General features: G+C 40.2%; 3 protein-coding genes across 4 annotated transcripts; 1 reads left to right on the forward strand and 2 right to left on the reverse strand.

The window, feature by feature from the left end:
* Positions 1 to 527: 527 nt before the first annotated feature.
* phax (phosphorylated adaptor for RNA export) lies at positions 528 to 2,451 on the reverse strand. Of its 2 annotated transcripts, none has more exons than XM_044020115.1 (2): positions 2,357 to 2,451; positions 528 to 2,107 (listed from the first exon to the last, which is right to left on the reverse strand). In XM_044020115.1, the coding sequence occupies exon 2, from the start codon at positions 2,098 to 2,100 to the stop codon at positions 883 to 885; it is 1,218 nt and encodes a 405-aa protein (XP_043876050.1). In that variant the 5' UTR covers positions 2,101 to 2,107; positions 2,357 to 2,451; the 3' UTR covers positions 528 to 882. The 2 variants fall into 2 exon arrangements, with proteins under 2 accessions (XP_043876050.1, XP_043876049.1); XM_044020114.1 differs by having other exon boundaries at positions 2,290 to 2,451.
* Positions 2,452 to 3,688: 1,237 nt separating this feature from the next.
* Positions 3,689 to 10,753, forward strand: pmpcb (peptidase, mitochondrial processing subunit beta). Its single transcript, XM_044022034.1, has 13 exons — positions 3,689 to 3,800; positions 4,551 to 4,688; positions 5,231 to 5,317; positions 5,507 to 5,636; positions 6,087 to 6,285; positions 6,395 to 6,474; positions 6,605 to 6,717; positions 7,877 to 8,020; positions 8,128 to 8,288; positions 9,005 to 9,090; positions 9,176 to 9,264; positions 9,427 to 9,502; positions 10,579 to 10,753. The coding sequence occupies exons 1-13, from the start codon at positions 3,723 to 3,725 to the stop codon at positions 10,641 to 10,643; spliced, it is 1,446 nt and encodes a 481-aa protein (XP_043877969.1). The 5' UTR covers positions 3,689 to 3,722; the 3' UTR covers positions 10,644 to 10,753.
* A 30-nt stretch (positions 10,754 to 10,783) lies between these two features.
* dnajc2 (DnaJ (Hsp40) homolog, subfamily C, member 2) lies at positions 10,784 to 17,295 on the reverse strand. The gene is made up of 16 exons (XM_044022033.1): positions 17,095 to 17,295; positions 16,487 to 16,677; positions 15,894 to 15,969; positions 15,704 to 15,802; positions 15,380 to 15,602; positions 15,225 to 15,290; positions 15,049 to 15,140; positions 14,839 to 14,960; positions 14,472 to 14,621; positions 13,941 to 14,029; positions 13,723 to 13,792; positions 13,060 to 13,241; positions 12,649 to 12,749; positions 11,998 to 12,108; positions 10,946 to 11,106; positions 10,784 to 10,852 (listed from the first exon to the last, which is right to left on the reverse strand). The coding sequence occupies exons 1-16, from the start codon at positions 17,147 to 17,149 to the stop codon at positions 10,784 to 10,786; spliced, it is 1,857 nt and encodes a 618-aa protein (XP_043877968.1). The 5' UTR covers positions 17,150 to 17,295.
* Positions 17,296 to 17,383: the final 88 nt, after the last annotated feature.

Genomic DNA, 17,383 nt, shown 5'->3' on the forward strand with positions numbered 1-17,383 from the left:
CCAGTGCATGTGTTTCTCATGTCTCTGGTCTTGTTGTCCTCATGTCTTGCACTATGCTGTAATGCAATTTGCTCCACTAGGGACAAAATAAAGTTGGACTTCATTACAGACACTGTTTTTCATTGATCGTAATTCTTAATTAAGTGATACTAAATGCACATTATTAAGCTACTTTTTCCCCTTGTCAATACACTACCTTCCCAAGGTGCAAAAGCGTGTCTGCCATCTAGTGGACATAAATCTGCACCACTGTGCCTATTGATTATCTATACAGAATAGGGGAAGAAAAACATTAACGTAACACATCCTGGAAAGTGAGAATTCAATCACAATAATAAAAAAGTCATTATCTCTTTTAGTTTTAAAGGTATAGTGTGTCAAATTTAGCAACATTTATTGGTGAAGTTATATGCTGCAGCTGAATATCCATATCCCTTAAAACCACTTCATACCACCAGGTGATTGTACACTTATTTTAAATTAAGTATAAATTAAGTTCACAGATGTATAAAGAATCTACACATTAATTTATATAATTATTCCATTGTCACCTTTATTTATAATCCAGACCAAAACAGTCGAATTCAACAACTCAAAACCTCAAGAAGAGTAAATGAAAATTATAGAACAGAATTAATATTTTGAAAACATAAAGTTTGTTGTACACGCTCACAACTTGGATGTTTTATGATTCAGTTAAGTGTCTCTGCTTACATGTGCTGGACTCTAAGAGTCAGATTCATACAAAACACGCTATTATTATTTTTTACTTGCTAAGATAAGAAACAGGTGTGATTATGTACTCATCTATTATACAGTGCACTCAGTATTTCTTAGGTCGTCCTTGTTCTTTGAACTCTGACTCCAAACAGAAGACAGTTTTCAGAAGACCTCCAGGTCTGTGGAGCTGTAGACCACAGCTGTCTCCTCTGTCCCCACTGCAGCTTCCTCCTGACCCTCCTCTTCCTCCTCCACAGCTTCCTCCAGCGACTCTAAGGCCTCGTTTGTGTCACTGGCAAAAGTCTCCCTGGATCCGTCATCGTGCTCCTGTAAGTTCAGCGTGGTGATGGCCTGCTTCATCTTCTTGGCCACCATGTGCCGCCTCCTCTTCTGTGCAGCTTTCTTGACCTTTTGGTCTTTCTGACTTTCCTCCATGAATATCTTTCGGACCTGAGATTTGGTGATGCTGGGCGTGTTCTTCAGCAGGTTGAGGTACACCCCACCAGGCGTCCGCCGCCTGCTGCCGTCCATAGTGTACACGCCACCGCTCTCCTCCAGTGTGGCAGTCTCTCCGAGCAGCTCTATAGCCTTTTTTGTTCCTATAACTTTAACAACGCGCTCTATGAGTTCCATTTTAGACTCTTGCAGCCTGTATGCGATCTCATCTGCCACTTTATCCTCAGAATCATCCTCTGTGATCTCATATCTGCCCTTGATATCCATCTCAGCTCTGGGGCCCAGTCTATCTTTGGCTGCCCTTTTCCTTTTTGCATCACTTTCTGGCCTATCTTCAGATCCACGGCCCTTCATGTACTGCTCTAGCTGGTCGTCCAGCATGTTCACCTCTCCTTCATTCTTGGACAGCATTTCCATCTCTTTCTCCTTCTCCATTATTTTACGAGCCAGGACGTAGTTGTAAGTCTCCACATTCCTGCTAGACATGCTAACTTCGCCCTCCATGCCAAATATACCCAGCTCTGCGGTCATGGCGTCCTGACACTGCTCCTGGACCACGGAGCCCCAGATGTTGTTCACCTTGCGCTCTCCCATCGCGCTGGGGCCGAGCAGGCGTGTCGGCCCTGGTCGGGCGGGCGGAGGCTGCGGAGCATTGGACACTTTCTGGCGCTTCTTGCGCCAAACTGCCGCCTCCTCGTCCGACGACTCCGGGTCACTGTCACTAGACTCCGCCGTTCTCCCGGCACTGCGGTAAGCGGCTGCAGGGAGCTGGACAGCGGCTCTGCTCTGGAAGGACTGACCGCTGAACGCTGGAGGAACCTGGGGTCGAGCTTGTACTGCTGCTGTTGTCCCCATCTCAGTGTCCGAGCCGGAGATCTCTCCATCTTCCAGATCTCCGTCCATTACGTCTGCACCATCCGCCATTTCTTATCTGACAGAATTTAAGCAAAGAAAACAACTGGTCACTGAACTGTAGCTGAACAGTAAGGGCTTAGGTCAAGGCCCCCAATTAGCGACAATAGCTAACTGTACACCACTGTTAGCTAACAATACCCACATAACTTTATAGTAAACCCGGCAAAGAACCAGGTGAGTGAGTGAATGGAGAAATACCGTCAAATGTTTTTTCACAGCAGCTGACTCCCTGCTGTCTGTAGACTCGCGTGGCTTCTCCACTCACCGTGAACTGCTGTGGAGAGGTTGACTATCTCGAACAAAACTTGCAAGATCCATTGAAGAAATTCGCGCTTGGTTAACGCCACGCTTCCGCTTTTCCAACTGTCACACCCTTTCAAAATAAACGTGATTCAGGAAGAAGGCTAATGGGTGAACGAACTGTATTGTTGAAATGGTTTCTTTCTTTCTTTTTGGATCTTAAGCATTAACAGTATATTAATGTGATCAAAAAAGTTGTCTATTTTTCAACTGTGACAATACCTAATTGTGTTTTAAGATTTAAATATAAAATTGCATCATTTAACTTTGAAACAAGGTGAAATTGCATAATTGATTATGCATTTTAAGTGATATTTGTTAAATGGTTCAATGTAATAATACAATTAAAAAAGTTTTATTGCCCATGCAGAGAAACGGTTTTTCAGAAAATAAAACTTGTGACATCTTTACTGGTGAGCAGTGACATGCACAGACATTTGAAAATTAAAAGGGCACCTACTGCACACCGATGGGGCAAGCACCACTAGTAAATTCCCCACATTCTCACACATCTATGTATACCTATACAGGGACATCTTTTACAGCCCAGAATCACATTATTTCACCACTGTGATGGGTATTTTCTATACAGCACTGAATATAATTTCCTCTCAGGACATCCTTTGGGGCACTGTCATGTAAGGGGCAGTGGGGAACTTCATAACAGCACCCTTTTTGATTGGAAGGGCAGGAAACAAAATTGCAAGGGGATCTTATAAAGCACTGTATCACGTTTCTCCACTAGAAAAGCACTCCATTAGAAACATTTATTTTTTTTAATTTGACTTTTGCTTTAGAGGCCACATATGAATGGTTGCCAGTAGGTCACTTCCCCATGTTTTTTACTTTAGTGTGCGTCTTGTGACTCAAGAGGGCACATGTAGCATTTTGTCCATTAGGGTCCCCCCTATGTATGGCACTACTGGTGTGACAATACAAGCTGGGTAAATATATCACTTCAACCATTCCACACCTCGATAATTCAACATGCAGTATAGTCATATCACAGTGTTAGTATTACATTTATCTTAAAATGTTCAACATCGTTCCCTTAGCAAGCACATGGCAGTAGTCCAGGGGCCCTCACTGTTATAGAAGTAAATACAATAAATAACAAAAGATTTTTACTGTAACTCATATTGTAATGCTGAAAAAAAACATGTCACCCCTGAACATAAAATACTTCATTTGTGTGAATGTGTGTGCATATTTCTTTCTGTTGTATTTTAGACTTTTACTTTGTAGTCTTTTCACCTCGTCATTCCGGTTGGACGCTGCATCCTGTTTGCGTCATTGAAAACAGCACTTCCGTAATGTAACAGATAAACAATATGGCGGCGTCCTTACAGCGTTTCGCATCTTCTGGGAGATATCTCCTGCAAAGACTGAAAACTAATTCTTTAATTCGGGTAAGAAGAATGTGTCAACTGTCATGTTTTAGATATAACGCTTCCCAATTATACATATACAGTGTAGCGGAGGGAACCCTCCCCGCGTGTCTCCTGGCGTAAGGTAAAGCTAGCTGACAGCTGTGACATGCGCGGCTAATGTTAAGGACATTTAAAGTAGCATGCTATGTTTAGCTTGCGTAATACCGTAAAAATATAGACAAACAGTTTTAACATTTAATCGGTGGACAGTATATTCATTGCCGATATCTGCGACATCAATCTTACTAGTCAAAACTACAGTTAAAGCTATATGCAATTCTGTTTTTACTAGTCAGGATGACTAGTCACAATTCAAATTCTGGATATCTACATCTTCATTCTGACTATTTGAAACTTAATTCAAGATATCTAAAGATATAAATGTATTTAATATTTGAACTGGGGACTGAAGATGGAGATCTCTATACGCAACTGAATTGTATGATAAACCCCATACACATGAGTAGCAAATGTGACGTCATTCTGACCATTTAAAAACAGAATTACAGATATCTGAAACTGTAGTTTTGACTAGTAAGAATGACATTGTATATATCTACAACTACAATTCATACCACTCACAGTGAAATTACAACTAGTGAAAATAAAGTCACAGATATCTGTAATGGTAATTCCAGGTAATCAAACTTGGCAGTGACTAGTCACAGATGATGTAAGTAGTGTAATTGTGACTTGCTGGTTAACTGTCCACCTGTGCTTCACCTGTAGGTCACAGCAGGACCACAGAGACTCTTGGCGACAGAGGCTGCTCAACGGGTCTCCCTCAATGTTCCGGAAACCAAGGTGACAGCTTTACAAAACGGGCTCCGTGTGGCTTCAGAGGATTCGGGGCTCAGCACGTGTACGGTAAGTACAAGGGCAGTTGCTGTCCCGCTTGTGTGTTTGACACCTCTGCTTCTACAGTAAATGCAGGGTAGATGTGTGAAGGTAAAATGCTGTGCATAGATGCGCTGTATGAATGCATTCACTCACCTGCATTTTAAGCGGGTTGTGTAGATATTTTTTTATATCCTCTGTATTCATAATTGTTGAGATTATGTTACATTCTAATATTTATCGCATTTGTCTTTTCTTGTGATTCATGTATTTTTATAGTTGGCCGTAATCACCTGTAATTGAATGCATTTTGAGTTGGTATTCAGTCTGCTATTCACTGTTGTTTGTCACTCTGTAAATGTGTTTAACACAATGATAAGAAGGAACATTAGACAATGATCTTGAGGTCAGACAAAATATTGTTTCAAAGCATGGACAATCACAAGGCTACTAGATTTCTTTCTAAAACAACAGAAAGGTTATCGCGAGGTTACGGACTTGGATGATGTACATATGCTTCCGTGCAGCACCCAGTGTGAAGATGTAATCTAATGTTCACTGCCTTTTTCTAGGTGGGTCTCTGGATAGACGCTGGCAGTCGCTATGAGAATGAGAGAAATAATGGCACGGCACATTTCCTGGAACACATGGCCTTTAAGGTGAGATGGAAGCAGTGCATGATTGTTTTTAGTACTGTGATCTGGACTTGCCTATTTGATTTTTAATTCTTCTAATTCATATCATATGCAGCAATGTGTAGGAATAGAGGATGTTGTAGTTTTAGTGAATAAAAACACATTATATTGTATGTAATATTAAATGTTTTGTTGTGTGTACGTGTATGTCAGGGCACCAGGAAACGGTCCCAGCTGGATCTGGAGCTGGAGATTGAGAACATGGGAGCTCATCTGAATGCCTACACGTCCAGGGAGCAAACTGTGTATTATGCCAAAGCTTTCTCCAAGGATCTTCCTCGAGGTACAGTACAGCAGCGCAGAGGAGCTGAGTGCCTGTGACATTAAGGCCTTTACTGAGGTGTTAAAATGACCCCGATGGCAATTCAATTAGTAATGAAGAGAATATAATATATTCTTATATATTAGATTTTATCATTTTGAGGTTTTTATTTTTCATTCATTATACATGGATGAGGGACATATTGCCCCCTTTGCTTTGTATATGTATATAATCTATATATTTCACATGATCGGTTGTGTACTTGAGGTGAAGAAGAGAATGCAAGGTTTATGAAATGTCCAATGTGACTTGTAGGTACAACATTGCCACTAGTTTAGGAGAGTTTTTCACACCGTGAATCATCTCACTGTTTTGGTTAGTCTTACTGTTGTCCTGCCCCCAGTCTTTGACTTTCAGATGTGTTTAAATGTCTCTCATGAGTTTTCTGTTTGTTTGTTTGTTTGTTTTAAGCTGTGGAGATTCTGGCTGACATAATCCAGAACAGCACTCTGGGTGAGGCGGAGATCGAGAGGGAGCGAGGGGTCATCCTCAGAGAGATGCAGGAAGTGGAGACCAATCTGCAGGAAGTGGTCTTTGACTACCTTCATGCCACAGCATATCAGTCCACAGCTCTGGGCAGAACCATCCTGGGTCCCACCGAGAACATCAAGTAAGAGTGACCAGTCATTAGTTATGTACTGCTGCTTTGAGGTGGTCGGAACAGTGTCATTGCAGGGCTTGTTCATGCTCTGAGTCAGTTATGTGTGTTTGTGGTGCAGAACCATCAACAGAGGAGACCTGGTGGAGTACATCACCACTCACTACAAAGGGCCCAGAATAGTGCTGTCTGCTGCTGGAGGTCAGAGCTGTTTATGTTTATGTTATGTTTGTACTCTCATATGAGCTGATGTGCCATTTTGATATGAACCTGTACCCATGGTCATGAATTCACACTGGAGTGAAAATTCCTACTTTCTGTATCTAAACAGGAGTTTCTCACAACGAGCTTATCGATTTGGCCAAGTATCACTTTGGAAAACTTCCCGGTCATTATCAAGGCGAAGCTCCGGCCCTTCCTCCCTGCCACTTTACAGGAAGTGAGGTAAGGTTAAGTCTCAATGCTAATTAAATGCAGTTTATTTAAGTATTCATGACTCTTGAGTGGGTACAAAATATGCCCACACACTGTATGTGGTCATGCTGCTTAGCAACCACCATTAAACAACCAATGCAGAAGAAAAGTCTATACCACACAACATTTAACATGTTGTGTAGTCGTGGTGAGTTCAGATAACACACGGGAGATAGAAGACCCTTTTGTAACGTGTTATCATGCTCACACGGCAAGAAAAACTAAATCGCTCCACCAGCAGAGAAACACTGCCTCTGCAGAGAGTGAATCAGAGACACGCAAGTTATTTTTCATACAATCATTGATTGTTTTATATTAGTTATGATGTAAAGCAGTGGGTTTACATCATACAACTACTATGCTATTTAAAATACTGTTTATAGCAAAATTCCATCTGTCATGTACAGTATATATGAAGTACTATGAGTGGGGGTTGCGATATATGAAAAAACCTCACCCAGAAAAGTGTGTGAGTTTGTGCGACTTGTAAATTTCATCACTTCTGAAAACACATGAAGTCTACTAACTAAATGCTTGCTGCTGCCACCAAGTGAAGATAGATGCACCACAAATAGGTAGTCTTTGGCATGGATAGTAGAGCTGCAACTAACGATTATTTTCATAATCGATTCACATGTCGATTATTTTCTCGATTAAGCGTTTGGTCCATAAAATATCAGAAACCTTAAAAAATGTTGATCGGTGTTCATCAAACCCGGAAATGATGATGTTCTCAAATGTCTTGTTTTGTTAACAAACCAAAATGATTAACTTTTCTAATATTATGTTTGCATTTATTTATCTCCTGGCATTTAAGATTTGCTGTGTTTTTCATTACCTCATGATCCCTTTATTTAATGTAACAGGTGCTCTTCCATGGAGTGACCATGTCCAGGTGGTTGCAAAATGCAGTCATTGAAGAAATATTTGTTATGTATTTTTTTAATACATAACAAATAGTAATTGATTTTTTTGAATAATCAATTTTTTTTTAACACTAATGATCACGTTCAATTTTAGCAGTGATGCTTACTAATGGAGATTGACTGAAAGTGTTGGAAACACTGTTATCTTATATCTTAGTAATAATAATATTCATTCCACACTTTGTGTCCTTTTGTTGCCACAGATCCGTGTGCGTGATGATAAGATGCCTCTGGCTCATATCGCCATCGCCGTGGAGGCAGTGGGTTGGTCTCACCCTGACACCATCCCCCTCATGGTGGCAAACACACTCATTGGAAACTGGGACCGGTCTTTTGGTGGAGGCGTGGTAAGTACTGGTCTACAACAGTGCAGCACACACACACACACACACACACACAAAAGGTCCAGTTTATTGTTTTTCTCACATGTCCGTGTTGACCTGTGTGACCTCAGAATCTGTCCAGTAAACTGGCTCAGATGGCCTGTCAGGGAAACCTGTGCCACAGCTTCCAGTCCTTCAACACCTGCTACACAGACACAGGCCTGTGGGGTCTCTACATGGTGTGTGAGCCTGGCACCGTCAATGACATGATGCACTTCACTCAGATGGAATGGTAAGTTCACTTCACTAGCACTTATTCAGAACATATATTTGTTATTTCTTACAGGGTTCCCACAGGTCCTTGAAAAAAAAAAAAGTCCAATACCCTTGAAGGTTTTTGATAATCACCCTAAATAAGGCTTGAATTTTGTGCAAGAAAGAATTTATATTTAGGTAAATGTCTCCCACCACTGATGTGTCCTTTGTGTAAAAGTACTTTGGTGGGGGTGCAGTATATGAAAACTATACCCAGAAAACACATAATCTAACAAAGGATGATGTAAAATTATCACAGCTGTGAGGTGCTGGAAAAGCCTGAAGAATAAATTAAAAAAAAAAGTGCTTGAATAGCTTGGAAAAGTGTACGAACCTGTGACCTTTGGCCTTGAAGGTGTCTTGAATTAATGTCATTCATCTTGTTAAAATGTATTCAGTTTGTTTCAAAGATACTTTTTCATTTCTCATCAAAAGCACAGGCACAATTATTTGTATTAGCTTCATATTGTAAATTTACATAATGGAATATATCCATGTCATGGCCTCTGATTTTACCCTTTTTGTGTGATTAGTTTTAAGTGCTGCTATTCTTAAAATTCTATTGCTAGAACAATTTTTTTACATACATTATTCCAAAAGTCCAAAATACACATTCTTTAGAACAGACAATGCAGGTCTGAATGCTGCCTTCATGGAACCAGAGTGGCTGACATTTTTGTTGTTTCCTGTTAGGATGTCTCTTTGTACGAGTGTGACGGAGAGCGAAGTGGCTCGGGCAAAGAATCTGCTCAAGACCAACATGCTCCTGCATCTTGACGGTAAGACTGTGTGACGTCAGGCGAGCCAGAGCAGAGAGTGCAGCTGTGTCACCGTACATGTCTCCCGTTTGTTTTCTCTCTCCAGGATCTACCCCCACCTGTGAGGACATCGGCAGACAGATGTTGTGCTACAGCCGCAGGATCCCTCTGCACGAGCTGGAAGCCAGAATTGACGTGAGTGGATTCAGTTGTTGATTCAAAAGGAACAAGGCTTCTCCAAATGAGGCTTAAGCTATTTCAGTGATTTAAAATGTTACAAAGTATTCCTGTACTTTTTTAATAGATGTGTTCAGAAATGGCTGCAGCGTCTTACTTTGTTTTTTTAACTTTCATTAGGCCATTGATGCGACCACCATTAAGGATGTGTGCACCAAATACATCTACAACAAGGCTCCTGCCATCGCAGCAGTTGGTATGTTGGTGATTATTCATTATTAAATATAGATTTAGAGCATCATGTTGTCCATGTTGAAGCAGGTCAACCTGTGTAGTGACGGAGTCCCTGAAGTCTTGAAAGTTCAAGCTACGCAAGTTATGAATGCTTTTTGTGAGGTGCTTATGATTTTGATGGCTCTCTTACATACTCTTATACAACTGGCAGAAATAAAATTAACTTAAACTTAATTTGGGCTAGGGCTGAACATCAAGTCATTTTGAAATCAAAACAGCACTCGTTTTGTCCATGAACCAAAATGATTGAGTTTTAATGATTTCCAACCAAAAACTATTGACGTGTAAGAAGCTGAATTATTAAAGTAATACAGTACATGTTTTGTTGTTTTTTTTGAGTAGTGTAGTTAATATATTGTCATGTGATACTGTTATCTTTTTAAATCCATTAGTGTATGTTAAAATGACACATAACTTGAAACACATCTATTATGACTCAAATTGCAGATATTGTAATATTTTTCACGTTAATTTTGACTCCATCCATCTCAGTATTAGTCTACCTGCAGAAATAGCTTACAACTTTTGTCTCGCCGTCACAGCCTTTTACTACAGGACACTGAAGTCAGTGTCACTTTGTAATCCTGCCCCAAAGTCTTTAGAGAAAAATCAACGTTTTGAAACAACAGTGCACAGCAGTTATTGATCCACTGCTGCTTCCATCGTATGTTATTTTGTGACTTCAGGGTTTGAAATCCACCTCAATTTACTCTGAGGTGGATTTCAAATAACCAAACAATGGAGCAGTAGACCAGCATGAATTTCTCTATGAGCTTTGGTGCAGGAGAGTGAACATTTTACTACTAAAGCACCCGAACTGTTAAGATATCGTAGACTGAGGCAGGCATTGATTTTATCAACTGAGCATTTTGTTAAGTGGCTAAGGTGTGTTTTACCTGACGTCCCAACTGGCAATGGAAAAAAGAACTACAATTCAAAAGCATATAGAACTTTTAAAGTGATCATCGACCTCTGAAAATCATGTCGTGTGAGCTTTGCTTCAAAAAAGTCCTCACATACAACCTGTCTTTGTTTCAGGTCCGATTGAACAGCTGCCAGACTACAACAAGATCCGCAGTGGAATGTTCTGGATGAGACCCTGAGCAGAGACTCACTTTTTAACTGTACAGCATAGAAACAGACGCACTATTTAACTCCTCTTTAATTTCTTTTTTATTATAAAATAAAGACCAACACAATAATGTTAAAATAACACAGATACTATTGTCTTTTGTGGTTCTTGTCATTTTTTACTCTTGCCTGCCACTTGTTCCAGAGCAGCTTTCTTTGCTTTAACCATCTCCACCAGTTCCTGTCAGAGAAACAGAGACGTGTGTTTCTGTGTTAGTCCAACACTTAAAACATGACGGGACATGATGAGCCTCATGACAGGACACCGTCTTACCTTGTACCTCTTCATACAGTCTTTCTTGTTTCGTCCTGGGACGGCAGCAGCTATCTTCTCCCACCGCTCGGGTGTGCTGACTGGGTACGTCTTCAGAGCCTGTTCCAGAAGCTTCTGCTCCTCTGTGGTCCAAGGTGCAGCGTTACCATCGCCACCAGAAGCTGAGGGGCGCAGACGGCATCATTACAAAGAAAAACCCAATACATAAACCAACAAAAAAAAAGGGAGGAAACTGCAGAGAGAGTGGAAGAATAAAAAGTTGTAAAATGACTGGTAAGGCTGGGCGATATGGCTTATAGATAACATTTTTAGGCTAAAATAAAGCTGCACACAGGTTGTTTCTCTGGACTTATGAACACTTTTCTTTTGAGATGCTTGTGCTTCTCAGAGTGACATTGTAAATACACTAAAATAAATTATCTATCATTTATGATCTGTATTACATGATCGTAATACAATTATTACCTTTCACTTCAGATTATACCTGGTTTGTTTCTTTGGTTTAATGCAAAATGAAGGATATTTGTGTGTGTTACAAACAAAGTTGATGGACAAATTCTGCTGTAACACCAATAATTCGGCTTAAAATTAAAGACATGGCGTATAAATATTTAATTTCACTAGTTTTTCTATTCAATATAATGATTATCAATGCAACAGCATTTAAAGCCAGGAAAAGTAATCATGCATACTTTATCATGATATAATGATATCCATACTATATATTGATCAACCCAACTTTAAAGTTTTAGTAATTGGCCGTTGAATAAATAATTAGTCAATGCTGATTACTAAAGGGAAAAACAATCTATCCACCAGATTAATAAATCTACTCATCTTTTGAAAATTCAATTAAGTTCTGTAATTACTCCATTTAAATGGAATATGTTTTGTTTTCTTCTATGACAGTACACTGAATATCTACGGTTTGTGAACAAAAACATAATGAGGACATTTTCATTTTCAGGTTTGGGGTGAAAACAAAACAAAAAATATTTTCTGACACTGAGCCAAAGAATGGAGAAAGAAAACAAGAGTTGAAATATACTCACCATCAAACCTCTCTGAGGGCACAGCGTTGTCTATGGTTGGTAGCACTGACCCGTGTTCCTTCTTGAACTTCTCGTAGGCTTTTTTGTTGATCTCATCTTTCTGTCCTGGATCTGAGAAGATGACATCAGCAGTTTAAAAGGGGTGGGGGGAAAGAATCGATACAGTGACATTTTTTGGATTGTATTGAATTTTACATTTTTATCCGTCTGATAGCCTATCCAATGATTGCGACTGATATTGCAACGATGCCAAGTATCGTATCAGCTCATGCCAAGTTTGTACTATTTTTTTTCCATCTAACTAATCTATCAGCAGATGAGCTATGTTTGTGAAAGAAGCACTTTAACCAAAATTCAAGCACTTTTCAAACCTTAAAAACACAACATTAAAACTCAAGCACTTTCTTCCTCTTTTCTGCACTTTATTAGATGAAAAATTACTTTGTATTATGTCTATGTATTTTATCTGCTGATTTGTTGAAAGAAAACTGCCCACTACTGTAAATAAATAAAGTTTCTGGGTTTGGTTTCTTTAAGCAGCTGTGTATTAAATACACTTAAGTTTTTTGATATTGAGTTTTGTTTATTTAAAAATAAAAAGTCACTACTGATGAACGAGGAAACAGTGATGCTGGGCACAGTGTTGCTCACCAAGTCGTTGGAGATTCTTGGCTTTGTTGATGACATCTTTGGCTGTCCTCTTCATGCCACTAGTGGAGTGTAGGTTCATGTAGTTGGCGATAACTTCCCATCTAGAAAGAGAGAAACATTTTTCATCTTTTCTTCAACTTTCACATCAACTTCATTGACCCAAGCAGGGTTCACATGATCTATTAAAACAAACAAAAGAAAAGCATAATAAAAAAACAACAACTTGAAAATAGCACCAATAAAAACACATAGCACCTGCTAGGGATGGAAGTCTGTATCCAGCGCAATAACAATAAATCAGTAAGATGCATCATCAACTCCAGATGGAACACACAACGAATGATTTTTCCTTTGTTTTCTCTTCTATCATGGATCTATCTGCATCGACAGTCTGTACATGTATGACTGTACCTGGCGTTGGTTCCAGCAGGAAACAGGTTGACAGCTTTAATGAGAAGCTGGAGGTCTTCCTCGTTCCAGCCCTTTCCACCACCGCCTCCTCCACCGCTGGCCTGTTCGGCACTGCGAGCCGCCTGTCGTGCCTGGATCTCAGCCTCCCTCTCCCTCTGCAGCTGAGCGTTCACCTCTTGCACCTGAGAGAACACAAACAGCAACATGTTTTTATTTGAAAATTCAATATTATTTTGAACACAGATTGTAAAGGTCATGTTGGAATAACATGCAAATGCTGTAACCTCATAGGCGCCTATTAAGTACTAACTCGTTAGAGTTCAGTAGAGGTGGAATTTGTGGAGAGTTTTCAGGTTTCAGGAGAGTTTTTGAAAATCATACTATATATTTTGTACATATAAACTGTATACTATAATATGCACTACCTACTGGCAGATACTTCTTGTGGTTTCTCTTTTTCCTCTGACAAATACACACTACTGTCATCTGCTAGTAGGTCTGTGTGCAAGTGCAAGATTTACCCCCAACACATGCTAACTGAGGCAGGATGGCAGTTGTTCATTGTTCATTGCCAATCACCAGCTATGGGGACAATGTGTCCTGGGGTTATGAGCTATAATAAGCAATCATATGCAGAAAAACACACATTCGTTGTTTTTTTACCTGCTTCTCCACAGCAGACTTGCTTTCCTCTTTGGAGCCGGAGGCCAGGATTTCATTAAGAGACTGCAGACTGGAAACACACAGCATTACAAACTGTTTAAAATCTCCTCTGGATGTAAGCACAGGCTTATTTTAGGACTAGATCAAATCAAACAAAGATTATCTCAGATTAAAGATGTACTGTATTTGAGCCCTGCTCTGATGTTTCTGCTGTTTACCTGGTGAGCTCTAGTCTGTCACAGAGCTTCTCCACCTCCTCCATCATTTTCACATTGTCAGCTTCATTGTCAGCAAAGTAGCTCCAGTTCTGTGAGTGAGGGAAGAGATGGAGGCAGACATTACAGACAATCATGGACACACTCACCACTTACACCACTTCTCCAAATCACTTTTTCGTGTCCATCACCAAGATAATATCACTACCATCACATAAATCAATCCAATAGGCATTTCAACTACAAATTAGTTATGTTTATCACTTACTCATCATGTATAGGATATTATCCTAAGTCAACTGTAAAGTAACTGTGTAATTGTTTCCATCATGATATAGCAATAATGACATTTGAGACAACATTTCACATAATTTCAAAAGAGAAGTGTTTGTTTTGATACGTAACGATATATAGCTCACACATTAATGATACATAATTAATAAATAGACATTTAAGTGGTGGGCTGTATGAAATCTGTTGGGGATTTTGTGATGTTACTTGACACTCGAATGAAATGAAAGACAAAACTCAAACCTTGCAGGTGGTCCTAAGTTTCTGTCTCTCCTTCTTGATGGCCTTCTTCTGGATATCCTTCTCTTTCTTTGCCTGCTGAGCTACCTGTTTGGCCTCCTCTTCTTCCTTCTCCTTTGCCAAACGAGCTACCTCCAGCTCTGCCTGACGGGCCTGTGTGAAAATAGTAAAAAAAAACAAAAAAAAAACACATGTGACATTTAAGAATCAAAACTCATCTGACCCCTAAACCAAAAGCTCCACTTTTTTTTACATCAGTGTTTTCCTCATTTGCCACATTTCCTAGAAAAAAAAAACTTGTATTGTACAGCACTTTGCAGCATCACTACAGTTGTCAAACACTATGTTAGGTGTGATAATGGAGACTTACCCGCTCCTTCTCCTCCTGCTCTCTTCTCTTGGCTTCAACTTTGGCCTTCTTCTCAGACTCCTTCCGGGCTTTTTCCTCTTCTTTGAATTTCTTTATTCTAGGGTCATAACTGTAGGCAGTATCTGCAGTAAAACAATAAAACTCATCAACACGACACCATTTAAGTAAGACTTATTAAAGATATGTGTGTTTTGCTCTGTAGGACTGTACCAACTAGTGTTCGTATTCTGTTCATCTCCTCCTTCTTCCTCTGAGCTCTGGAGGCTCGATTCTGCTTTTCAATCCACCTCCTCTCGTCTCGACTGCAGGACAAAACATGTTTGTCAGGCACTTAAGTCATAACATTTGGTTCTGTACTTTGAAAGGCTGTGATATTGTTAGCTCACCATTCAGCCTTTTCCTTCTCCTCTTCATCCAGGTAAGAGAATTCCCTCCATGAGTCAAAGTTGTACCTTTAAAAAGCAGACAATGACATCCTATTAATACAATTTCCCCCTCAAAATTATCTTGCTACATAATTACCACAAAACCTTCCACTTACCAAAAAGAGTAAAAATTATCCACCTCTTCAAACGATGACTCCATGGTGCCAAGTTTGGCAACATGCTTTTTGGAAGACCATCTTGCGTTTCTCTCAAAAACTGGAGCAAACACTTCGAAAAACTTTTCTTTGCCTTCGTTCTTTGACGGCACAGTGTTGTCAAAGGTTGGATCTACGCTGTCAAAGGCTCTTCTCTTCACAGGATCCGACAGGGTTTCTATAGCTGAGGTTTAAACAGTGACAACAAAGTGAGTACAGCAATTATAAGACACTACAAAATTAGTAGATGGTAAAATGTGTAAAATGTGTAGCTGCATCACATACCTTTAGTTATACAGGTGAAGTAGTCGTTGTCTCCTTCTACAATCTGCTCACCAGCTGCTTTCCTTTTGTCAGGATGATGCTTCAACACAATCGCTTTGTCTGTCCAAAAAATAGCAAAATGTGACTAACGTATGTTCCAAACATAGGACAGAATTTCTTCCTTCAGAACAGGAGGTGAAAAAATACTCACGGGCAGCTTTGATCTGTCTCTGTGTGGCTTTGTACCTCAAGTGTGGGAGCCCGAGGACAGCATAGTGATCCTGATTCTGATAAACAAGTGACCAGACGCAGAGATTAAATAACTCTTTAAGTTTCATTTGAGTGTACAGTGACCTTGAGTGTCAGAAAGACGCATCATCATCATAATCATCATCATCAACAACAACAACCACCAAAAGTTACACACTGCAGCTTTAAACGGAACCGGCTCACCCTCAGTAAAACATGGCTGTCCACAGTGACACAATAACAAATTAATTTAAGCCTCACCAGAAGGCTCAGCTACAAAAAAAATATACCCCAGCTTAGTCTAAAAAATCTGCACCAAATTCCATGTAAAAAATCAACACTTTTAGCTCCCAGAGACACAGGAGCTGCTGCTCTACTACCGCCTTGCTGGTACATGTGTGTCACTGAGGTAAATCTGAATGAAGGAGTTCAAACACCAAAGTCCCTGAATAACACATTTAAACTTACAGATGGCAGCAATGGATCGACAACGCATGTGTGCAGGGAGAGTGAATGGTTTACAAAGTGACACAAATCTCTGATCTGGTCCAATACCTTCCAGTCTTTGGGGTCCAGCGTGCGGAGCAACGAATGCTCCTGCAGCTGAAAATCTTCATCGTCCGACTCCTCAGATGAAACCTCCTCTTCCTCCAGCTCCTGGAAAGAGGCAGACGTAGTTCTGTTCCGTCTCTTCACATAGGCCTCGAGCCATCGACCCACAGGTTCCACCTGAACTTGTACAGAGGCTGACAGAGAAGAAGAAATGTAAAGCCAAATGAACACTGATACCCGTCAGGTTTGGACAGGAATACACGAGGAATAAACCTGTCAAATTGGATTGACTGTTGGATTAAACTTGTATAACAATAACAGCAACAATAATAATTTCGTTAATGTAGCAATTTTATGACAATTATACAAAGTGCTTAAGACTCATAATGAATAGGCCAAATACAAAGCGCTTAACAAGTAGTAGGAAAATGACGTAGATAGTAAGCTCCCGTTGTGTAGGACATTCAAAGTCAAATCTTACACAGTATAACAAATTATTGAAGTCATTGCTGCTGTGTGCTCTCTATCTGCGTGCTAACGAACACACAACTCTTCATGTAAAGCACTAGTATCTTAGCTAGCTCCTTCCCTGTGGCCTCCTTCTTTCTTACCGGCAGCGGCTGCAAACACAACCGTCTCATCACCGTCCAGCGCTTCTAGCAGCATCTTCTTAAACTGTCCTTCACGAACATTCAGGTGCTGAAATCGCAGACTTAAAGCTCTCTAAAGTGCCGAAGTGAGTAAACCGCTTGACAACCACATGGGCCTCGCTTCACAAGTGCCTTTCCGGAAAAAAAAAAGCGTTGTCACGCCGCTGAACAGTCCGGGTTGAGATTGTGGTTAATCGCCAGTCCTGTTCTACAACCGACGCGTTATTCAGCCATTTTAATCCACTAAAAA

The sequence above is a fragment of the Solea senegalensis genome, linkage group LG3 (assembly GCF_019176455.1).
Source record: "Solea senegalensis isolate Sse05_10M linkage group LG3, IFAPA_SoseM_1, whole genome shotgun sequence".
NCBI classification, from domain to species: Eukaryota; Metazoa; Chordata; class Actinopteri; order Pleuronectiformes; family Soleidae; genus Solea; species Solea senegalensis.